This window comes from Rhinolophus sinicus, chromosome 15, assembly GCF_057876585.1.
Source record: "Rhinolophus sinicus isolate RSI-liver-muscle chromosome 15, RSI-T2T, whole genome shotgun sequence".
NCBI lineage: Eukaryota > Metazoa > Chordata > Mammalia > Chiroptera > Rhinolophidae > Rhinolophus > Rhinolophus sinicus.
Window position 1 is genome coordinate 48,661,358 of NC_142515.1, and position 22,154 is coordinate 48,683,511.

A 22,154-nucleotide genomic window follows, 5' to 3' on the forward strand; every position below is an offset into this window, starting at 1 on the left:
GGGGTGGGCGTGAGGGTGAGAAAGCCCAGAGATAAACTGCTTGACTCCTTCAGGGTCTTAAGCATTCTGGTGGGAAATTGGAAGGTGCCGAAGGAATTTCATCCTAGATAAGGATAATTGTGGTAGTAATGATGATACCCTAGGTAAGTGTCATGACAACATTTTGCAAGGGGATGGAATTGGTACCCTCATCAGTGTCACTTTTGTTAGGATTTCAAGATTCCATCTAGGTATCATTTTTGAAAAATCTATTGAAAACATTCTGTGTGCAGATCACCGGTCAGCTACATGTAACTACACCGCTTTCTGCTTGTACTGAATTAGTGACATGACGACACGGGCAAGTCATGAAAAATGTATTTGAGATTTATTTCACCTGAAAAGGAAGGGTGAGCTTTGTGATCTTGGTGGGCACTTTCACGTAAATTTATGAGATGATTCCCAACATTGTTCATGAAAATAAAGCAGTTTTGGTAGCATTTTTGCCCAACACCTTGTAGGGCTTCAGAACAAGTCACCCCAAGATGTGCCTCTGCGGTACGAGGATTATTTTGAGCTAAAAGCAACTGAGGCTCTGCAAGCTCAAGAGAAACATCTGCCCCTCCCCACCCCCACTATCTAAAAGAATTTAAATTAGGGGCCAGGCCCATGATAAGAGTTATCACCAGAAGTAACTTTTCCTGACCTACCTATATGGCAGGGCAAACTTCTAATTGCTGAACCTGTGCTCTCCCTGCAGTTACTTCCTGAAGCCCCCAGGTGGCTTACCTCAGCCTTAGCTCAGAATGTCACATATACCTCATTTCCCCCTTTCTGTCCCTGAACCTCTCATGAATGTGGGGATCCCCGACTCTCATGTGTGGGGGGTTCCCATGCATATGTATGTAACTGTATTTGATCATTTTCTCTTGCTAACCTGTCTCATATTTATTAGATTATTAGACCAGCTGAAAAAACTTTGAGGGTGGAAGAAAGTTTCTTCCTCCCCACAACCTGTAGTCTCTATTCTCCATTTTTGTGGGGGAAGGGGAGAGATGGGTGGTAGATCCATTAAGGGAATTTCCATGTGCCTTTTCTTTGGGCATCACTGTCCTTGATGGAAGTCTCCAGGTAAAAGACAAAGGACAAATCCGTGGGTCACTCATTAAAATCCCAAAGGCCTCCTCTAGAGTCCCATCTTGGGTAGTTTATTTAGATCAGTTTGTAGTGCTCTGCAGGCCAACTCTCTCAGGGGTTACAAGTGACCATGTGTGGCCAGTAAGTTGGTTTTTAAAAAGGCAGCCTCAAGCTGAAGCTGCTGTCTTGGGACGGCAGTTAAACCTTCCCAAGAAGGCCAGGGTGCCGGCCCCTGCCTGGCCAGCAGGCGACGCGCACGCGCCATGGACCCCAGGGAGAGGCGTGCGTGCGGCTGGCAGCGGGGCCGCGCACGCAGGGGCCTGGGAGCCATTTCCGGGCGGGGAGGGGCGGTACCTCCCGGGAGGGGCGGGGCCGCCCGCGGTCCGACCTCTAATCTCAGCCGCGGCAGCGGCAGGGGGAGCCCGATCCCCGCCACTCACTAGTGGGTCTTGTGGTGAAGAGGAGTCTGGCGGGGCGAGAGCGTCCGACGGGAGAAGCGGGGAAGCTGGTTCCGGGCTGAGGAGGTGGAGGGGGTCACGGCTACGGAGGAGGGCGGAGGGTCGGGGCTGGGGAGGAGGACGTCGGGTTTCGGGTGGGAGGAGAGTGGGGACTGAGTGGGGAGCGGGTCCTGGCGCGCGAAACGAGAGGAGGGTCCCGACTGGGGGCGGGAGGGTGGTCCTGGGTGGGAGGAGTGAGGAGAGGAGGAAGGGCCGGGCGGGACTGGGGGGCTAGCAGATGCGGGGCAAGATCGGGTTCGGGCAGAAGGTGGGGGCGCTGACCACTCGAGGTCTGAGTGAGTGCAAGGTTCGCGAGTGGATGGGGGTGGGGGGCGCCCGGGCCGAGAGGGAGCGGGATCTGAAACTCTACTCCCCGGACGGAGTAGCAGTGGGTTGGGGCCGGCAGGATTTGCTGATCCTTCCCCAAAGGGGGGGGAGGGATGAAGTCGAGAGCGAGGCCAGCCTGTTTCTAAAGGGAGCCCAGTGAAGGCTGGACCCTGGCAGTGGGCGGCCTTTAGCGTTCGATTCTCCGCGGGGTTGGATTGAATGGGCTGGGCTACGGGGCTCCAGGCCCTCGTCCGGGGAGGGTTGGGCGTCGCCGCTGGTATTCACCTGGGGGCATTGCTTTGTGGGAGGCTGGGTCTGGATTCATTCGGTCTGCTGTAGGAGGGAAGCGTAATGCCAGCAGGGTTCTGATTCGCTGGTTTGGGGTGCTGGGGGTGGGATGTGATAGCTGGGAGTGAAATCCGAGCTCTCAAAAGAGGGAGAGAACCATTTCTTGATTCTGTGGCGAATCTAGGCGGCCAACGCGATAGTTTTAGAAGAGAAGTAAACAAACCTGGTTCCGTTTTTCAGAGGGGAGGCCCTGAGAGTGCAGCTGGAAGTGGAAGATGCCCAGTACGGACCTTCTGATGTTGGTGAGTCTTTTCCACACATCCTCCGTGTTGTAAGGTACTTGTGCCTTAGGTTTTATTTTTAGTCCAAAGGATCTGAGTGTGTAGATTTCACCTCTGATGCTTGCCTGCTGAGCATTTCTGGCACCTTTACTTTGGGCTTAATGATTAAGAATGGATACATGAGTTAAATATATGAATATATGTGTTTAGTATACGTGAAGAAGAATCTTTTTCAAAATTATTGCAGTTGGTTTTAATCTCTCACTTCCCATACTACCTGAGCAGTTTTAAAACTTGTATTACATTTTGTCTGAGTCTATCATATTTTAGTTTATAAGTGTTTGTCTCCCAGACTAAATTCCCAGGAAGACAGATATCATGTTTTATTTGTATAGAGATGAACAAACATCTACCCTGGTGCTCGGTATATAGTAAGTGATTAACAAATGCTTGTTGAATTGAAGTAGTTTGAATTAAAGTTCTTTTGTTGTGCTGAGGAGTATACCTGCTTTGGTAGAGGCTGTTTTCCCCTCTCCTGCTGAGATCTTCCTGTGATATTTTTTTCAACCGAGCAGGGAGAATAGCATTTACTTGAGTGTTTACCAAAATGATGTTTTATTCTTGGGACATTTATGATTCCATAGAGGCACTTTCATGTGAGAATTGTGGGGAGCCCAGGGCTTTCAAATAGCTATATAAAAAAGTGTCCGCGTTTAGTTTTTTAGAAGTAACTTCTCTGAGTCTGATGTCTTCTTTGTGCAAAAACATTGATATAAAACCAATTTCTTTTCCTCCCTTTATCTCACTAGTCCAGAGAGTTGGTAGCTGTCACTGGGAAATTGGCAAAAACTAATAATAGTGAGGTTTTCTTATACTAGGTGCTGACTTCCTGCAGTGGCAAAACCTGTAAGGCCTGCGGGAGGGATAAAGATGGAAACTTAAGTTGTGATTAGTTCTGGTTTGAGGTGGGGAGCAAGGATGATTTTAGAGACACAGATAAATACTTGGTTTATCCACAGATCCTGATGAAGATTTTACCTACAATAGTGTCTTGCCTCAAATTTCATGTATTATCAATGGGTAATAAATTGCTTTATGTAATTTTTTTTTTTTAAAGATTTTATTGGGGAAGGGGAACAGGACTTTAGTGGGGAACAGTGTGGACTTCCAAGACTCCTTCCTAAGTGAAGCTGTTGTCCCCTCAATCCCAGCTGTGGAGGGCGCCACCCAGCCTCAAGTTGTTGTCCTTTCAGTCCTAGTTGCAGGGGGTGCTGCCCACCATCCCTTGAGGGACTTGAGGAATCGAATTGGCAACCTTGTGGTTGAGAGCCCACGCTCCAACCAACTGAGCCATCCAGGAGGCAGCTCAGCTCAAGGTACCCTATTCAATCTTAGTTGCAGGGGGCGGAGCCCACCATCCCTTGCGGGACTTTGAACCAGCAATCTGTGGTTGAGAGCCCACTGGCCCCCGTGGCAATCGAGCCGGCAGCCCCTGGAGTCAGGAGCACGGAGCTCCAACCACCTGAGCCACTGGGCCGGCCCTCGCTTTATGTAATTTTAAATTCTTACTACAAGAGTAATATGTTAGAAAAATAGGAAATTATAAATAAGCAAAAGGAAGCAACCCCCTAATAATTCCACTACTCAGGGATAACCACTGTTAGTACCTTGGAGGGTTAATGCAGAATGATTTGTAGCAATTGGCAATTTCCGTGTTCTCTAATAGATCAGTATGTTTCTATAAATTAAGATTTCAGTATGTAAATAGGATGGATATACCTCTGTGCCCTGAGATGTGCTTAGTACTTCTTGGGCTTGTGGGTTCCCTTTAACAGTCTGAGCAGTGAGTGCTTTAACTCAGTATTTCTCTAGCTGTTGCCACTACTTTTCACTTCCTCATTTGATTAGAATGTTTAGGGGTGTTGGCTTTTTGTTGGTGTAAGGAATTAATTCACATGGCAAAGAACTGGTCCTCGAGAATCATCCCTCTCTGAAGACACCATACATGTTGGTTGAGGTGCTTTCACTGGAAAAGTTGGCATTCCTTCCCAGACTGTATTGTGCTATTTGAGGCTAAATGGTAAAAAACCGGTGAACCAGAACTGGGTTTTCAGTGGGGGCACTCAACTGTTATGACCTGAGTTCAACGTATTTCTCTATCTAATTTATATGATGTGTAAGATATGTTCTTGGCCCTCGAACTGGGAAAAAAGAATCCCAGTGAATAAAAAAATAACTTCCATGCAGGGAAGTGTATAGTAGAGTTTCAAAATTAGAAGCAATCTTAGAAATCCTATGATGCAACTTCTTATTTATATTGTACATGAATGCTTTTTAGAGTATTTCTGATAAATGGATATCCAGCCATCCATTCTCTCTGCTGGGGGAATAAGATGGTCATAAGCTAAGACAAAATACAGGGTGGATTCAGGAATAGTAATATAATTCTGATAGCTAACATTTATTGAGCATATATTACATGTTAGGAGCAGAAATAGATACTCAACATACTCAGTTAATTTTCACAAAAATCCTTTGGAAAATATACTGGCATCCTCCTTTTATAGTTGAAAAACTAGACTTAGTTAGAGAGGGTACCACAGCCATGAAGTGGTGAAGCCACGTATTAACGATAGCTCTACCCTCTAGGGGACACTTTGGAAATGTGTGTTTGTATGTGTGCATATGTTTGTTTTCTATAGTCTTGTCTGAAAACATATTTTATTATACAAATCTTCTTGTTTATTTTCTTTTACATTGCACTTAGGGCATTATATTGAAATTTTAAGTTACGTCTATGGGTACAATATTATAATCTTTGAATTTCATTTTAGCATAATAAAGGGGCATTATAAAATATTATAAAAAGGGGGCATTGGGTTTGATAAGGTTGAAAACCACTTGTGTGGATGTTAAGAAAATAAAACTTGAAGATCCACTGGAGTCCATATGTGATAAACCTTGTGTTCCAGAATAAGGGGCTTGGGCTATCAGCCCTTAGTGTGATACTGCCCTTAATTTTGCCCTCATTTGATTAGGGTGGTTTGCCTGCCTTTTTCCATTTGCTCACACATGACATGTCATGGGCTGCAGTATTTTTCCACCAATGTCTCAGAGAGAATAAAATGAGTGCGTGCATTCATCTGAGAATTGCCATGCTTTCTGAGGGAATTCAAGTCAGGCAAGTTTTCATCACTCTTTCTCCACTTTGATAACCATTCTTTTCATCTGTAGTCTCTTCCTCCTTAAGCTGGGGTTGCAAGTGGCCCAATACTTGTAACTATTAAGAGGGTACTTTATAAAGCTCAGTCTACTCCTTAGGCAGCTTTTCTTTTTTTCCATCCAAATGAGGGAATCAAGGTTACCATTTGCACCATGGTAGGATGGTTGGGGTTTCAGTAATAATTGTTTATCTAGGGCTGAGGTTCTCCACCAGGGGTGATTTTGCCCCTCAGGGACATTTGGCAATGTCTGGAGATATTTTTGATTGCTACACTTGAGGAGTGCTACAGGTCAGGGATGCAATTAAACACTACCGGGCATGCAGTGTCCCACAATGAAGAATTTTCTGGCCTAAAATGGTAGTAGTGCCCAGGTTGAGAAACCCTGGTGTAGGGTTCCTTAACCTAGGAGTAGATAATGGTGTCTGTATAGCCCAGGCAGTCAGATGGGTGGTGGAATGAGTCTTTTCTTTGAGTTTAATGGGTCTGCTGTAGTGTTACTTGGGGTTATTTTGCCCATGGATCAAGTCCTGCTGCTTTGGCATATATATTGGAGAGTGTACAGCATGGTCTTCTAGTAGAGTAACATTCTTACTTTCCTTTGCAACATTTCTGCAGCACTTCTTGATTTGGACATGGTAAGCCTGTCTCCGTTTTGTTTTTCAGGTTCAAAACTTGAATCTTTCCAGATCTTAGAACTTTATCTTTGATCCCTGAATCTTTTTTAGGGATGCTTTCTTTATGAATCTCAGCTGGAATTTAAGCAGTAAACTGAAAGATCGACATGAAAAACTCACTTCTGTTGTTTGAATCTGGTGTCTTATTTGTAGGCTTGTCATTGGGACTGATAGGGCGTATAAAATTTTGTTAACAATTAGAGTGGCCATTGTAGGATAATCACTGTTTTTGGCATTGTTTCAATCTTATAAATAAAGCAAAACTATAATAACAAGTATGATAATTTCTGCAGCCTTTAGTCTGAAGGAAATGGGAGTTATAAATAGGTAACCCCCAAATCCCACTATTTGGCTTGGCTTTGCAGCAAGCAGCCTTTGTGTCAGAAATTTTTAGTAACATTTACCTTCTTAATTAGGCTTTGTCCAATCTAATATTGCATACAGTTTGAAAGTGGGAATCAGCCTGGGATTAAGAATTTTCCATAGGGAATTGATTTGTAGTGAATCAGTCCATATTTGGAAACGTACTGAAGAACCCAATTACTGAGAGAGAAACCAAGCTGTGGGGTAAGGGGAGATAGGAGCCATCTGGGAAGGCAGAAAGTGGTTTGTTGAGTTTATCGGTTATCTCCTGGCACACTCCAACGGTGTGATTGAGGAGATGCAGGGGCTCTTTACAAAGCTGGGTAGGGTTAAGGAAGACCAACGGGATGATGAAACATCTCAGGGCTAAGAGCCATTATCGCTCTTAGGCCTGAAGGAACCAGTAAGGGGAGTAATTTCTGGAACCTTGACAGAGCTTAGCTTAAGGAGAGGGTAACCTATAGAAACGTAGCCACTGCCAAGCAGTGGTCTAGCAGGAAGGGAATCAAGAGGAATAAATGCCTCAGACTCTTTCTTTTCCTACCCTCTGTTCTCATGCTAGAGCCTCTTATTGATCAAACCCAACTGGAAAGCAGAGGAAGAGGAAGCCTGGGTGATGATAATTCATAGGAGGTAGCCCCGTGAGACACACAGCAGAGGCAGAGAAGGTTGGTGGAGGCCCTAGAGGCGCGAAGGTCCTTCAGCATGCTGAAGTCAAGGTCACGTTGGTTCTGAAAGGCACAGCGAGAAGAGAGTATCTGAGCAGGTCTGGAATATTACAGAAAAGGAATGTTCTCACTGATAACAGAAGGCTCGCTTCAGAGGCAGTGTTGCCACAGCTTTGGCAAGCCCAGAGCTGCTTTGTTCCTGTTGTAGCCTCAGAATCATAATTGCCTTTAGAAACCCTGCAGTCCGGCTTCCCTTGCTGTGTGCGGTGGGGATCCCTGCTACAGTGCCCTGCCAGGAGTGGGTGTGGAATACTTTCTCAGGGAGTTCTTTCCATTGTTGGACAGCTTTAATTGTTAGAAAGTTTTTTTATTTGTCCAGATCACTGAATATATCAGTTCTGATTAGGTTTGGCTGTATGTAAAAGAGAAATTTAAAGTAATAGACATTTTTAAAACAGGAACATCTATTTGTCTGAAGTAAGCGAAATCCAGAGTAGGCAGTTTGTGACAGATATGGCCATTCCTAGGTCTTCGAGGACGTTCCACCACTCGTAGTGCATCCCCGCCTGGTCCAGGCTAGCTGCTTTGAGCTGGAGCTGTCAGGTTCATGTTTCATTCATCGCGAAGCGGAAAGAAAAGAAGGCAGGCTTGCCCCCCTTCTTAGCTAAAAATGTTTTCATATGAAATTATACAGAAAGTATATGAAGCACGTGTCTACATTTTAAAGAATAATAAAACAGTCACCTACCTACCACCCAGGGTAAGAAATAGAACATTTATCCCCCATCCCTTGTGCTCCACACATATTACATCTCCTTGCCTCCATTCTAGGGGTAACTGCTATCCTTTGTTGTTTGAAAAAAAATGTGTTACCACCTATGGATGCGACCCTAAATTTACTTTTATTTATTTTTAACTTGGTATAAATGGATTTGTATAGTTTTTTTGTGATTTTCCTATTGCTGAATATTTGTGAGATGCATTCGTGTTGCTGCATGTAGTTTAGTGTTTTCATTTTCATGGCAGTGTGGTGATGCACTATATGACTACCACGATTTATTTCTCCATTCCACTGATGGTGGACATTTGGGTTGTTCCGATTTTGAACATTACCCAGTATGAACTTCCTTGTATATGACAGGTGATCACAAATATAAGAATTTTTCTGGGGTTTATTCCTAGGAGTGGAATTGTTGGATTGTAAAGGGTGTCCATTCTTAACATTACTAGATAATGCCTAACTTTTCTAAATAGGTTGATGCAATTTATACTCCTAGCAACAGTATATGAGAGTTCTTGTTCCTACACAGCTGGACAAACTTGATATTTATAAGGCTTTTTATTTTTTGTCAGTTTGGTAGGAATGAAATCTAATTGCCCTGTGCATTTCCCTGATTACTGATGTGTCCTTTTAAACGTTTATTGACTATTTGGATTTCCAGTTTTGTGGGTTCCTCTTCAAGTCTTATGCCTTATCAAATATTTTTCTGTTTCTCCTGGTAGTTCTATTGAATTTTTTGTATATATTCTGAGATTTTGTTACTAGGTTCATACAGGTTTAAAATTGTTACATGTTACCTAGTAAGTTGTGCTTTTTATCTAATAATGGTTTTTGACTTAAAATAATACAGCTACATGAGCTTTTTGTTATGAAATAGTCCAACTAATTGTTTGATGAATGAATGACCTGCCTGTTACACAGGCAGAAACTGCAGAACAGTTCTAGCCCATTGTTCCAGGGCACTGTTATTATATGTGTCCTGTTATTCCATGAAGTGAATAAATCACTTTTGAATAAAAGAAAATAACATTTTTTTGAGGTATAACTTGTGTAAAGTAAAGGGCACAAATCTTAACTGTACGGGTCAGTAAATATTTGCATGTGGATATACGGTACCCAGTGCCCCAGTCAAGACTGAAAAATGCCGTGTCCCAGCAAGCTCCTCAGATCCCTCCCAATTGATAACCACCAAAAGTTACCAATCTCATTGTCAGCTAGTTTTGCTGATTTTTGAACTTTTTATAACTGGAAACATACAGTATATTTTTTATGTGACTGTCCCTTTTGTGTTCAACATTTTGTCTGTGAAATTCAGCCATGCTCTTACGTAGCAATAGTTTTTTAAATTATTGCAGTGTAGTTTTACAATGCATAAAATATCACAACTTATTCATTCTATAGTTGAACATTTCTGTTTCCAGTGTTTGGCTGTTGTGAAAGACACTCCTGCATTCTTGAACATGTCTTTTCGTAACTATAAACAGGATTGCTAGTCATAAGGCATACTGCCAGACAGGTTTCCAAGTGGTTGTACCAATTTACACTCATAGGGTTTTTAGCTTTGGGCAACAAATCTTAAATTTCTGCACACCAAACATGAGAGAGAGCTTTGAGAATTCTTTCCTGAAGTAGCACAGGCCCTTTTAAAATGTGAAATGACCTTTTTTCCTGTAATTTCCCCGGAGAGTAAGAACCTCCTGTATTCTTGTTTATCTAGTCTAAGCTATGAGGTCTAATAGAAAAATACAGTGACTGTTTAAATAAAAAAAAGTATTACAATGAGAGACACATTGCCCATTAATCCCCCTCAAAATGCTCCCCCTCACTTCAAACACACTTATCCCATCGTTCTTGCCACTCTCTGAAGCAGCTCTGGAAGCCCTCTTTTGTGAGTGTCTTTACTTCATCCTCCATCATGACAGCACTCCATGTCACATATTGCTTCTGGTATGGCAATTTCTGTCAAATAAAAACATTACGGTGTGTCCTCATCCACCTTATTCACTGGATGTGGCACCGTGTGGCTTCTGGCTCTTCCCCAAAGTCAAAGTGACCATGAAAGGTAAACCTTTGGAATAGATTCAGGACATGGAAGCAGCCACAACAGCGCAACTAAAGACACTCATGAAAGAGGATTTCCAGAACTGCGTCAGGAAGTGGCAAGAATGATGGGATAAGTGTGTTCCAAGCACGGGGGAGTATTTTGAGGGGGATTAATGGCAATGTGTCTTTTACTGTAATCAATTTCTTTTTAATTTAAACATTCACCGTATTTTTTTTATCATACCTCCTCACATTAATAAACGTTTGATGGAAACAAAGCAACCCTGGTTCTTTTTGAGTATTCTCAAGGCTCTGTTAAGGGCAGAATTTAGATTTGTAAAATGCCATTTTTAACAGTTAATTTCAAGACTAAAATCATAAATTTCTGGAACTCTTTGGAATCTAAGTAGGTATTGTGGTAAACTTACACTTTGCTCTCTGGAGACCCTCTCTGGAGAGTTTTTCCAAAAGCAATGCATTGATCGTATCTTGAGTTCCAATCTTAATGGTACTGAGTCTTTGACAGTTGAGGCAAATAGAAAATTCTGTTTTCAAACTCTTAATAGGAAGGAATCTCAGAAAACTATGAGAATGCCGTGGTGTACCTGCTCCTTGTAGCTAGGGTGGAAGAAAGCCTAGGATTACGTGTTAGAAATCTCCAACCCTTTTTGATCAACTCAAGATTTCAAATGGTTTCCCAAGAGTCATGGCTATAGCAGTCAACAGCAATCTATCTGGGTGACTGAAATCAGGTTTGTGATCTGTAATTTATAAGTAGGTAGCTGATGTACTCTGTTTTGTAGGTAGGTCAAGGGTCACTTACAGCCTTCTGATGGGATAGAGTTTTGAAGGTAGTATTGACTTAACACCTGTCTAACAAAACTCAGGAGCAGCTCCCACTTGACATGTATTTTATTACCATCATCTGTAAGAAAATACAACATAGGCATAAATCAAACTACTGAAAACCTCTCCCAGCTCTACCTTTGTGACTGGGACATTGCAAAGGTTGTTTCCCTCGCTGCTTATTGAAGAGGAAAGGAAAATGTTTCTCATCAGAGAATTCAGATTCATTAACTATTTAGTGTTTCTTATCTTACGCTGTCATTTCCTTGTTACCTTACCTCATTTAATATTCACAACAACCCTGTGAGTGGATGGTGTCTTTTATCTTGTGAACTTATTGTTGAATGATAACAATGGTATCTGTTTTTCCAGATGAGCAAAATCAGCTGCATAGAAGTTCCATAACTAGTGAAGGTCACACAGCTTCTAAAGGAGAGCTAAAATTAGACTCTCAGCCTTTGATTACCAGTCCAGACTTCCTCGGACACCACAGCTGCCTATAGAACAGCATTCACACTACTCAGAGTCCCCAGGAGTAGTGATGAGTTGTCAGTTCAGGACAATACTCAGAAATGACTGTCCTTTTCACGTATCCTGGGTAGTGGCTTGAGTATGTGCTTATGAATTGCCAGAGGAAAACATAGTGTGTTTAAAAAGTTTCATCATTTTAGCACTTAGTTATTCTGTGTATAGACTCCTCAAAATACATGCCTTTAAACAATAATCTAGACGCTCTTTGTCTAGATTATATATAATTGTGCTTCAGATTTCTACGTTATTAGATACTTTTGGTTGCTTTATTTGAGTCCAAAGCTTTACTTTCTGGAATTGCAAAGTTTCTGCTGTCTGGCCCATTTGGAAACTATTTTCAGAAAGGCATTTATTTATTTTTTTAAAGAAAGCCTGTGAATCCAAACAACCCTAGGTAGTTGGTATTCGCTGAGAGAATACTTGGTGCCCATAAATGGAATTGCTCCATCATAATGCTTTTGTTTTTTAAAGTATACAATTCAGTGTTTTTTAGTATATACACGGAGTTGTGCAACTGTCAACCACAGTCAATTTTAGAGCATTTTCAGAAGAAGCCCCATACTTACTAGCAGTCACTTCCTTATGTCCTCCCAATCCCCTAGCCCTTAGCAAACATTAAACAATTTTTGTCTATAGATTTCCTTATTCAGAACATTTCATATAACTGGAATCATAGAGTATGTGGTTTTTGTGATTGGCTTTTTAATCGTGTTTTCAAGGTTCATCCGTGTTGCAGCATACATCAGGACTTCCTTTCTTTTATTACAGTCATAAGGGTTTTCCTGGAGAATTTTAAGGAGTGGGTATATCCAGTAGTGTTTCTGTTTTGTTCTTACCTACACGGTACACGGAGCACAGGGATCTTGGGTTTACTTTACAAATAATAGAGCAGTTTGCCATACTAAGGCTACCTCTAGGATTCGTTTTAGGGAAGGGATTATTATGCGGAATACGGACCTCAATGACTGGCCTTCAGGATGTCTTGAACCTTTTTTAATTTACAAGATTTTATGTTTCCAAGCGTATTTTTTGGTGCGGACGTTTAGGGGATTGAGAAGATGTAGCTTTTGTTGAAAGATAATTTTCAAATAAAGGTAAAATCATGACAATCATACAGATTAAAACGTACACACATTAAAGATTTTGTTTTGCTCAGAGTGAGGAATCCAGGAAGATGTTATAATTGGTTTAAAGGAGATGTCCAAAGAACAGACACATTTATAGATCAGGAATATAAAATGAATATGAAATGCAGGCAACATTAGTTGTTTCCATAGTGGAGGAGGGACGTCATTTGAACCTCTACTGGACATGGCAGATTTTGCCTTTTTATAGGTGAAGATTAGTTTGTATTGCTATCGATTATAACTTTCAGAGTTGTAAAATAACTTCTGTATAATCATAATCAAATAACCCAGAGGAAGGTCCTAGATGAAGCATTATTTTCCATTGGAAGTGCACATTTTTTCTTGCACTTTCAACAGGTTATCAAAAAAGTCTGAAACTCTTCCAAACGTTAGTTTTAAATTTAGAGTCTTACTGCAGTTTTAAAAAATAGGTCCTTTTTGACTAGATTTTGAAGGTAGAATTTCCAAAGGGTGTTTATGTCAGTTGAGGGTCAGTCAGAGAACCAGGGATAGACAGGTCTGTAGTTTAGACTTTTGAACAGGGTTACATGTTAGAAATCGCCAGAGAAGTAGCCTTTGCAACTTACTTAGGTTACACTTCTCAGGATATATTCAATAGTTCTCATCTCTAATAGCAGCATGACTACTGAAGAAGAAATTTCTAGAAAATACTTATAATTTGGAAAGTCTACGTATCTTAACTCAGTGACAGAGGTAGATAATCCTATTAAGATAAGGATGGACAGCGAAAAGCTCAGATGACTTCTTCCCTAATTGTGGTATGCTCAGAAAAGTCAAGACAGAATTCTTTATGCGAGAAGAATATGGGATTATTTCCGCTAGACCTTGCTGACTATCCAAGGAGTTTTCATTTCTAGTCTTCAGTATAATGAACTTCTCTGTGCATATGCACAGTAAGTCATTTAGCAAGTTATTGTTAGAGACTCTGGGAGTTCATAGCAAATTTGGCAACATTACATGTTCAAGTTTACATAGTACTTTTCCCACACATCTTACCTATTTGCCTTAGGCTGAGAAAGTATTTACCAAGAAAACCCATAATTGCCCTTACTTCTACATCCCTCAGCCTGTTCCTCTGTTTATTGAACTTAGTTTTATGCTTTTTAGTCTTCTCTACTAGTTAAAGCTCCCCGTAGTGCCTTTCTTGACGTATTTCAGAAGAGAGGTGCTCACAGTTACTAGTTCACAAAATCAGCATCCGTCTTCACTTGATGCCTTGACCACAAGTAAATAAATAAAAAAATTTTTGATGATTGTTTGGCATAGTTTAGGACTGCCAGCTTTTATAAGCTCAGAAGCTTTGATTTTCCATGAGTGCACTCCCAATGACTGGAGGAGAATTGCATGTCTGTTTCCTTCCTGAAGCCAAAATTTTATCACCGTGATGCTAAGATGCTGTGCCTGAGTAGTCCAATGTCAAGTGTAGAGCAGTTAGACTGATCTGTGCTTCTGGAATACTACTGAGTGTGTGTATGTCTGACGCTTGAGACCTGGCTGGAAGGGAACTTGGGGACCGTTGAGCTTTTTGAGAGGAACTTCTCAGACACTGGAGCTCCTGACTCATGCAGTGGAATTTTGGGGAAGTAAATGGTTTGCTCTTTATCGTGCCTAAGAAGTGATGATTCATCCCTTCAAACATTTCTGTGTCATAGTCTCTACTGGTTGGTTGGAAGGCTGTCTGGTTTTGTTGCTCAATTCTTACTTCAGTGACCCAAGGGAGTTTTGCCTTTGGGCTTGTGATCTGTTTTTGCTGATGAACTTGAATGCCTTTTGGGGCTCTAACGACAATAGTGTTTTCTTACCTGTTTACTTTGTACTTTGAAGTTCTGCAGATTGTGATATGAAAGAAAATCAGATTCAATTCGCTTTGTTTTCTGTGTTTTCAGGGCAGAAGTAGAGTAAGAATAAATAATGAACTCTTTGGATCACTTCTGTGTTTTAACTTTACTCCCTAAGCTGAGTCTGAGTCTTTACAGTAAGGTAATGGGTGAGCTGCGTAAAACAGGTTTTTCTTTTCCTCAACAGCCCAGTCCTGCTTTAAAGGTCAGATTTCTGCCTCTTCTGGAAAAGCTGCGGGTTGAATCATGCAGTTGTGTTAGAGGTGAAGAAAGTGAAAGGAAGAGGAAAACAAACTCTTTTTTGCAGCATTGCAGGGGGGAAGATTTGGTTTTCATTAGTATCTGGCCAAAGGGTAAATATTAGCCAGGAACAATGAGTTGATCTCGTTGGTGGATGTGGCTGGGCCCTGAACATAACACTTCTAGGAAAGCTTGGCGATGTCTTTATCCCACCTGTCAAAGATGGACAGCCACTAAGTTAGGTGATTGGGTTTCAGTAGCATATTAAGTCAGCTATTGGGTGATTATAAAAGAAGGGGATGGTGAGAAAAGGGGGCACGTTATAATGTAGAGAAATGGTTCTTAACCAGGAAAGCCTAGCAGAATCACGTGGGGGCGCTTTTCCCAAAACATTTCTGCACTCCACTCCTTACTCACGGAACCTTTGGGTAGGGTATTCTCAGGAAAGCTCCTTGGATGATTTTGATGCACTCCACTGGTTTAATGGAAAGAGCGTTGAACAAGAAGTTAGATTCTGATGGAGACTGCGTCTCCTTTGAACCCAGGGAAGGCACATTTTAGTATTAGTCTTTGAGCCTCAGTTTCTTCATGATTGAAAAGGATTGGACCAGGTGGTCTCTACAGTTCCCTGGAACAGCAAGGTTTTACAATTTTGAAGACAACTCTCCTGTAGTACTTTGCAAACCAGTTCCTTTTCAGCCTTTCTTTTGGAAGCCGGTAATAGTGTATGTCTGTCTCCAGCTGAAAGAAGAATGAGGTTTGCAGTTTGAGAAATAGCATTGAATGGCAGTTCACACCCCAGAAGTGCTTGTCATTTGTAGGACAGTGTTCAGACAATTGGGCAATGTCGTCTTTCTTAGTTGGAAGAGTAGTGAACCTGTGGCTCTTAATTTGGCTCCTGGAATAAACTAGATGACATACTATGAGAATTGCCTGTTTTGAACCTGTTGGTGTTTTGATTGTTTGCGCCACTGATAGTTTGGTTCGGGAATCCTGGGCCGTGGAACATGTAGTGGGAAAAACAATGCATTTTGAACCAGAAGGTTTGAGTCCTGGCTCTGCCAAGTCTGGGCTGCGCGACCTTTGAGCATGAGTGTCTGTATCTGTGAAGAATGGAGAGTGGTCATGAACGGACGTTTAGCCTCCCTTTCAGCTCTGATGGCCTGTGATGTGATGTGTCTCGTGAGCTCATCGGAGGGGTGCCGATGTGTGCAGAGTCTGATTCTAGATAACTCTGCAGGCTTTGTGCCATGATAGAAGGATGAGCTCTATGTGAGGAAGTAACTTTTCCCAGAATCCTGCTTTTCAGGGACTCTCCAGTGCTGTTATTTGGCATTACTGTTTTGAATTTTTCCTGTATGAGTAACAGACTTACACTCGGAACCCAGGTGTGTGTTGTGGCCACCAGTCCACATCTCGCCAAACAGGAAGTTGGAGAGGTATGAGTTGTTATTGCAGCTGAAGGGAACTAGCTTGTGTGCACTGTACTTTTGACCACACGCCATTAGAAGACGTGGTGCTGTATAATACGCAGCTGCGCAAACTTACTACCTTTTCTTTGGCAGGGAATCTGTGTGTTGGTGGCAGTTCAGAAATTATTAGTAGAGTGGATCAGTTACAGAGGGAATGTTTTTCTTTGATATTGAGACTGCTTGTTTTTTAATGTGAGAGGAGCACGAAGGAGAAAGTACTTTGGGCTGCTTTGTTGGTTCCTCTGCTTGGCTTTACAGCTCTTTGGTAGTCTTGTTTTAGGTCTTACTCCTCCCGTTATGTTTAGATATTTATAATGTCTTGAAGCCCTGAGAGATGGCTCCAGACATCTTGTAATTCAGCTCTGAGTGTGAAATTCTGGATTTTCATCCCGACTGCCACTTACTGCTCAGTTTGCCGTGGAACTTGTCACTTAACCTTAACTTCAGTTTTTCCCACCTATAAAGGGAATGTTCATTCTTAACTAAGAACCTGGTGAGGTTATAAAAGTACAAAGAAAATAACGTGAAAGATGTTTCAAATTTCAAGCTTTGTAAATATTACCATGTATCCTCTAAAATAAAAAAGGCTTTTACGTTCTTCACCTTTTCCCGTGCATGTGTGTTGTGGACCCTTTGGCCTTCTCTTGCTCAGTGAGTTCTAGTCCCTCTGTAATACCAAGTGGTCACCTAATCTTGGAGCTTTAAAGGCAAGAGAGCATTTTAAGTGCAACAAACTGGTGAACTCTCATCTTCGGAAAACAGTGCCATGCATATTGTGGGCACTCAGGAAATAACTGTCAGTGACAGAAACCCTTAATTTCACTAAGCTTGTCGGTGGCAGTGGCAGCATTGTAGGCAGATCTCTTCTTAGCTCTAGGGGCTGCCTGAGTGGAGATGCCATTGTTCTTGAAGAAAACAAACACAGATGGTTAGCCCTTGTTACATAATGGAAAAAGGATTGTTAGGATTTGTATTAGCTCCAAGGAAAGGAGCACCGTCCAGTGTGGGGCTGGAAATGTCTGCCAGATGGCTTTCTCTGTTAGTGATCCTCGTTTTGAGACTGTTTCTTCTGGTATAAATTGGTCATTAAGAAATTTAATGGAGGAAAAATATCACCGCCTAACTGGCAGTTGGTGAAGTGCAATTCTAGTTCTCAAAGAAGTTTTTATTGGGGGCGGAGAGGAGGTGTGAAGAGTGCTGCTGTTGGGAGTTTGCTTACAGAATCTTGTTTTTGGAGTGATTTAGGGACTGAGTTTATTATTGCGGGTAGCTGTGGGCTAGCACCGACAGGAAAGGAACTTGGGACTGAAGAATTCTGAATCTCTGTTGACTTAGATACTTCTTCACATCATAATCCTGGCCTCGCAAAATTGTTAAGAGAATAAGTCATAAGTATAAAAAGCACTGAGATTGTATAAAGTGGGCAATAACCTTGGTGTTCACCCCCTTCACTGCAGTAGACACCCACATTCTACATTGAAGGAAGCCAGGAGTAAATTCACTCTGAGGCACTGGTTTGAAACCTGAAGGTCATGGTCCTTTTAGAAGGGCGCAGAATCAATTTAGTGGGGTCAAGTATTTGCAAAAAGGAGGAGGGACTAGAAAAGAAATATAAGTGCATCACAAGTAGTAAGGTGTCAAGTATCACTTTGGTAACTTTTGGTTTGGATTCATATCTTTCTGTTATGTTTACTAGATTGTGCTGTAAAATACGTTTCTATGGGACTGGGTTGGAGAAGTTGGAAACTCATGGGCCTAATGAGCTACATGCCTCAAATTGGCAGAATTTGTGGGCTTCGCTGTTGTGTTACATTCATGAAAGAGTCTTGGTCCCTTGGAGTGATTTGGGCACCAAAAGAGTTAGTTATGTTTCAAAATAGTTGGGTACCAAACCCCTATCAATTCTAGCAGCTGCCTTTTGTCTAATATTGATGAGGATTATTGAGTTTTGATGTCTTTTAGGCATCAGCTAACACCTAAAGCATTAGATTGGAAATGGAATGAACAAGAAGAGAAATGCTGGTAGTTTAGTCACCATTATTTGACAGTGGCTTCTTAAAGTAATTACTATTTTGAATCTTCATAATACTAAGGATAAGCTTGTTTTTTCATTTAGTAATATACTTTCAAAAGATTTATTGTATTCTTTACTAACATTTTGTATACATAATTGGGCAAAGTGTTTTGTTTTTTTGTTTTTTCTCTAGAGGAATACATTTCCAATTTCATAACAAAGTGTGAAGGAAGGAATGCTTTAATTGTAGAAATTTTACCAAGGGCTAGAGAGATAAACACCCACACACCTACAGACATATATACACAATTTATTTTGTGCCTATTATTCTGTGTCCCTTCTAGATAAAGAACTGGTGGCACAGATTGGTGCAGTAATTTGCCAGGAGTTACACAGTAAGCTACCGTGTTTCCCCAAAAATAAGACCTAGCCCGAAAATAAGCCCCAGTTAAGATCTCAGCCAGATGGACGCATTTAGTAAGTTATGACGATGTTCCAGAAGAAGATGACATGACTGTAATTGAATAAATGTGGATTGTTGTACATGAAAAAAATAAGACATCCCCTGAAAATAAGCCCTAATGGAGCAAAAATTAATATAAGACCCGGTCTTAGTTTTGGGAAAACACGTTAGTAGCCTTCAAAGGTGACTACTCATAGTTCTTATATTTTGAGAGACACAATATGTAGATTAAGTTGAAATAAACAGAAGCCTAAGTATTGTAATTATAAATATATATGCAGGTGTATGTAGACAAAAATGTATCACTGAACAAAAAGGCATGGTGGGAAATATAATTAAGTTCTTGTTCCGTCTCTATCTAGATGTTTATTAGGAGTCATGACCTAGTTATATAATTTAGTTTGTTATGAATTGTACCACATATTCAAAGTAGATTCTGCCAAGAACATAAATTGTGAAAAGAAAACTCTTAGGATGGCACTGTTAAGTGATTCTCTGCCTATGAACATTGAGAATGAAGAATTGGAAGAGTACTAAGTACTGAGTGAGTCAGAAGACTTGGGTTCCTCATCTTTGACACAAGCCTGTGTGTATAAGCTGAGGCAGGCCATTTCACTTTGGGGGCTCTGTAAAGTGAAAATGTGGGCTTGATTTCTGAAGTTCCCTTTAGCATTTAGGCTGTCTGTTTCCCATGGGCTGGTGTATTGCATCAGGACCCGGCCTGGGGTTTGTGCTGTTTGCAAGGCCCCAAGGAGCTGCTTCGTTCTTTTTTTCCAAGGAGATAACATACGTTACCCCACAGAGCCCTATAATGCAATGAGCTGTCAGCGTTGTCAGGTGCTGCTTCATTGGGGACTGAGCCTAGATTGTTTGTAGTAACCTTGGAGGACCTTGGAGGAACTAGTTCTGTGACCAAGTAGTTGCCTACTCAAAAAGCTTGCTGGGACCCATCTAAGTACAGTATCATTCTTTGGAGGAAGAGAATATAGAACTGTATCTCCTTAAGGAAATATTTTCAGGGACTTTGAACTCAAGGGCTCCCCTTATCTTCTTGAGGCAATTACCAAGAAAATACATTCTTGCTGAGTATAATTTTATAAATGTTAGCAAGGAGTGCCTTCATATCTTAATAGGCTTTTAAACAATGAGATTAGTTTGCCTTTGCTGATTCTTTGCTCTCTCCCTAATACTGGTTATATTACCTTTTGGTTCAGTGCTGTGAAGAGTGGACAATATCTACAGTCATCTTTTGACATTGGTAAAAGTAACCTCTGTTTTCTGGGTGAATTGGGAGTTAGAATCACCAGAGGAAGAGCTGATCTGAATGATTGTTCTGTCATCTCATTCATACACACTCCTTAACCATTTGGTTTGATCGCAACTTAAATGCTAGAAAATTCTTTATAATGATGGAAATCACGCCATATGTTTGATGATGGTAGATTCCTCTGGTCTTTCTTCAAGTCTTGACCAGCACTGCCACAGCCACGGCCACTGCCATGGCCACTGGTGTGCAGGGTTGAGGTTGTTGATAGCAACATGGGCTCTGGGGACTGGCCACCAAGCGCTAGGCAGGGGTTATAGATGAGCTGCGTTTCCATGAATAGCCCTCTAGGGAGCCCAGAGCTTGCCTAATGTTAATTACCTTATACGGCAGCCTAATTGCTAAGAGGATAAATGTTTTCAGCAAACATTTGCCGAGCACCTGTCCTCCTCCTAAACATTCATGCTCTTACTAGAACATTGCATGTAGATGTCCTACAGGAGCATAACTCAAACCAGTATCATTATCTTTTTCTCAGAACCTCTTCTGCCTTCTTCTGTTCACCTTCCTCTTCTGTTCTATTGTGATTAATTGTGACACCACTTACTTAGTCTTTCAAGCTTGAACTTGAAAATTTGGAATTATCTGTACTCTTCTGACTGCATACTTCCCATATCTAATAAGTTATCACACCCTGTTTATTCCACTCCCCAGAAAGTTTTCAAATCCATACTGCTTTTTGTCCCCAGTGTCATACTGCCTGAGGTCAACCCCTGTTTATTTCTCCCCTGGACTGTTTCAACAATCCTCTTAATTAAAATTTTTGTTTCTCATCTACGTCCTCCTTCTAGCCATCTCCCACCAATTTATCTTTAAAAACAAATGAAAAACCCACCCGTTTTGTTGTTGTTACTTTGCAATTTGCTTTTCTTTTTTTTAACTCAACATTATATTCTGGAAAATTTCCCATGTAGTTCATTTAGCTTTATATTCTTTTCAGTGCTGCATAGTATGGGTACATAAAATGTGTGTATTACAGTTTATGTAACCACTCCTCCATGGACATTTTTATTATTTATGTTTTTCTTTTGTTGATACAAAGAATACCGGAGTGAACATATCTCTGAACACACATGCAAGTATATAAATACCAAAAAGTGGAATTTCTGGGTCATTTAAAATACAAAGAACTCGGACAAACCACTTTTACAAAAAGTGCGTATTGATTGATATTCCCTATCTCCATGCTTTTTTTCTCAAGGACATTTTTAAGCTGGACTTAGTGAACTTCTCCCAGCCTCAGTGCTCTAACTGACGTATTTGCTCATTGACTTGATCACTGTCCATGTTTTTACTCAGTACAAATTGTGTGCTAAGCACTCCCCTGCCTGTTGAGACTTGGTACCGGTGAGACAGAGAAGGTCCCTGCCCTGGTCTAGCTTACCCTCTTACCACACAGAACTTTTTGCCATTCCCAGACTCTTTCTGTGCATTTGCAGCTACTTCTCTTGTCTTCCTGGAATGGCTCTTTTTCCTTTAACTTTTCTGCCTGGAGAATTTTCTTTGATCATTCTTTTACGCTTTTAACCAGCTTAGATTTTTCCTCTGTTGTATCTCCCTCATCTCCTCGTAGGTAGAGTTAGGCCTTTCTCACTGGTCTCTCTTAGCACTTCATTCACATCCTTTCTATAGCGTTGATCCTGAAGTGTTTTAATGATTTGTTCATACACGTGTGTCTGTGTATGCATGTGTGTGTAATGCATGCACACATACACACATAGACCTCTCCCATTAGATTATAAGCCCAGTACGGGCAAGAGCTTATGCGATTTACCTTAATGCTCCCCCTGCTTAATGTCTTAAACACTGGAGATGCTTAATAAATGTTGACTAAGTGAATGAATAACTAGCGCATGAAATTATTCTGTACAGGGCACTTTGGGGGCTTGTAAAGATGACTAAGATCTATCTTCAAGGACTAACCATGTGGGTAGGGAGATAAGACACAGATGAGTAGACTGCAAGGGGCATTGTGATAAGCTCCGAGCAGAGGTACAATGATTGCTTGAGCATTTA

The 22,154-nt window shown here is 41.3% G+C and overlaps 1 protein-coding gene across 2 annotated transcripts in view; it reads left to right on the forward strand.

Annotated features, from left to right (window-relative positions):
* The first annotated feature begins 1,500 nt into the window (after positions 1-1,500).
* The window catches only part of SGPL1 (sphingosine-1-phosphate lyase 1), a 51,550-nt gene continuing 30,896 nt past the window's right edge, over positions 1,501-22,154 (forward strand). The window contains exons 1-2 of one of the 2 annotated variants that reach the window (XM_019712448.3): positions 1,501-1,640; positions 2,469-2,530. In XM_019712448.3, coding sequence (XP_019568007.3) covers positions 2,504-2,530 — 27 coding nt within the window. In that variant the 5' untranslated portion in view covers positions 1,501-1,640; positions 2,469-2,503. Of the gene's footprint in view, positions 1,641-2,357; positions 2,531-22,154 lie in introns of those variants that run through there. The other variant, XM_019712449.3, reaches the window with a different exon arrangement.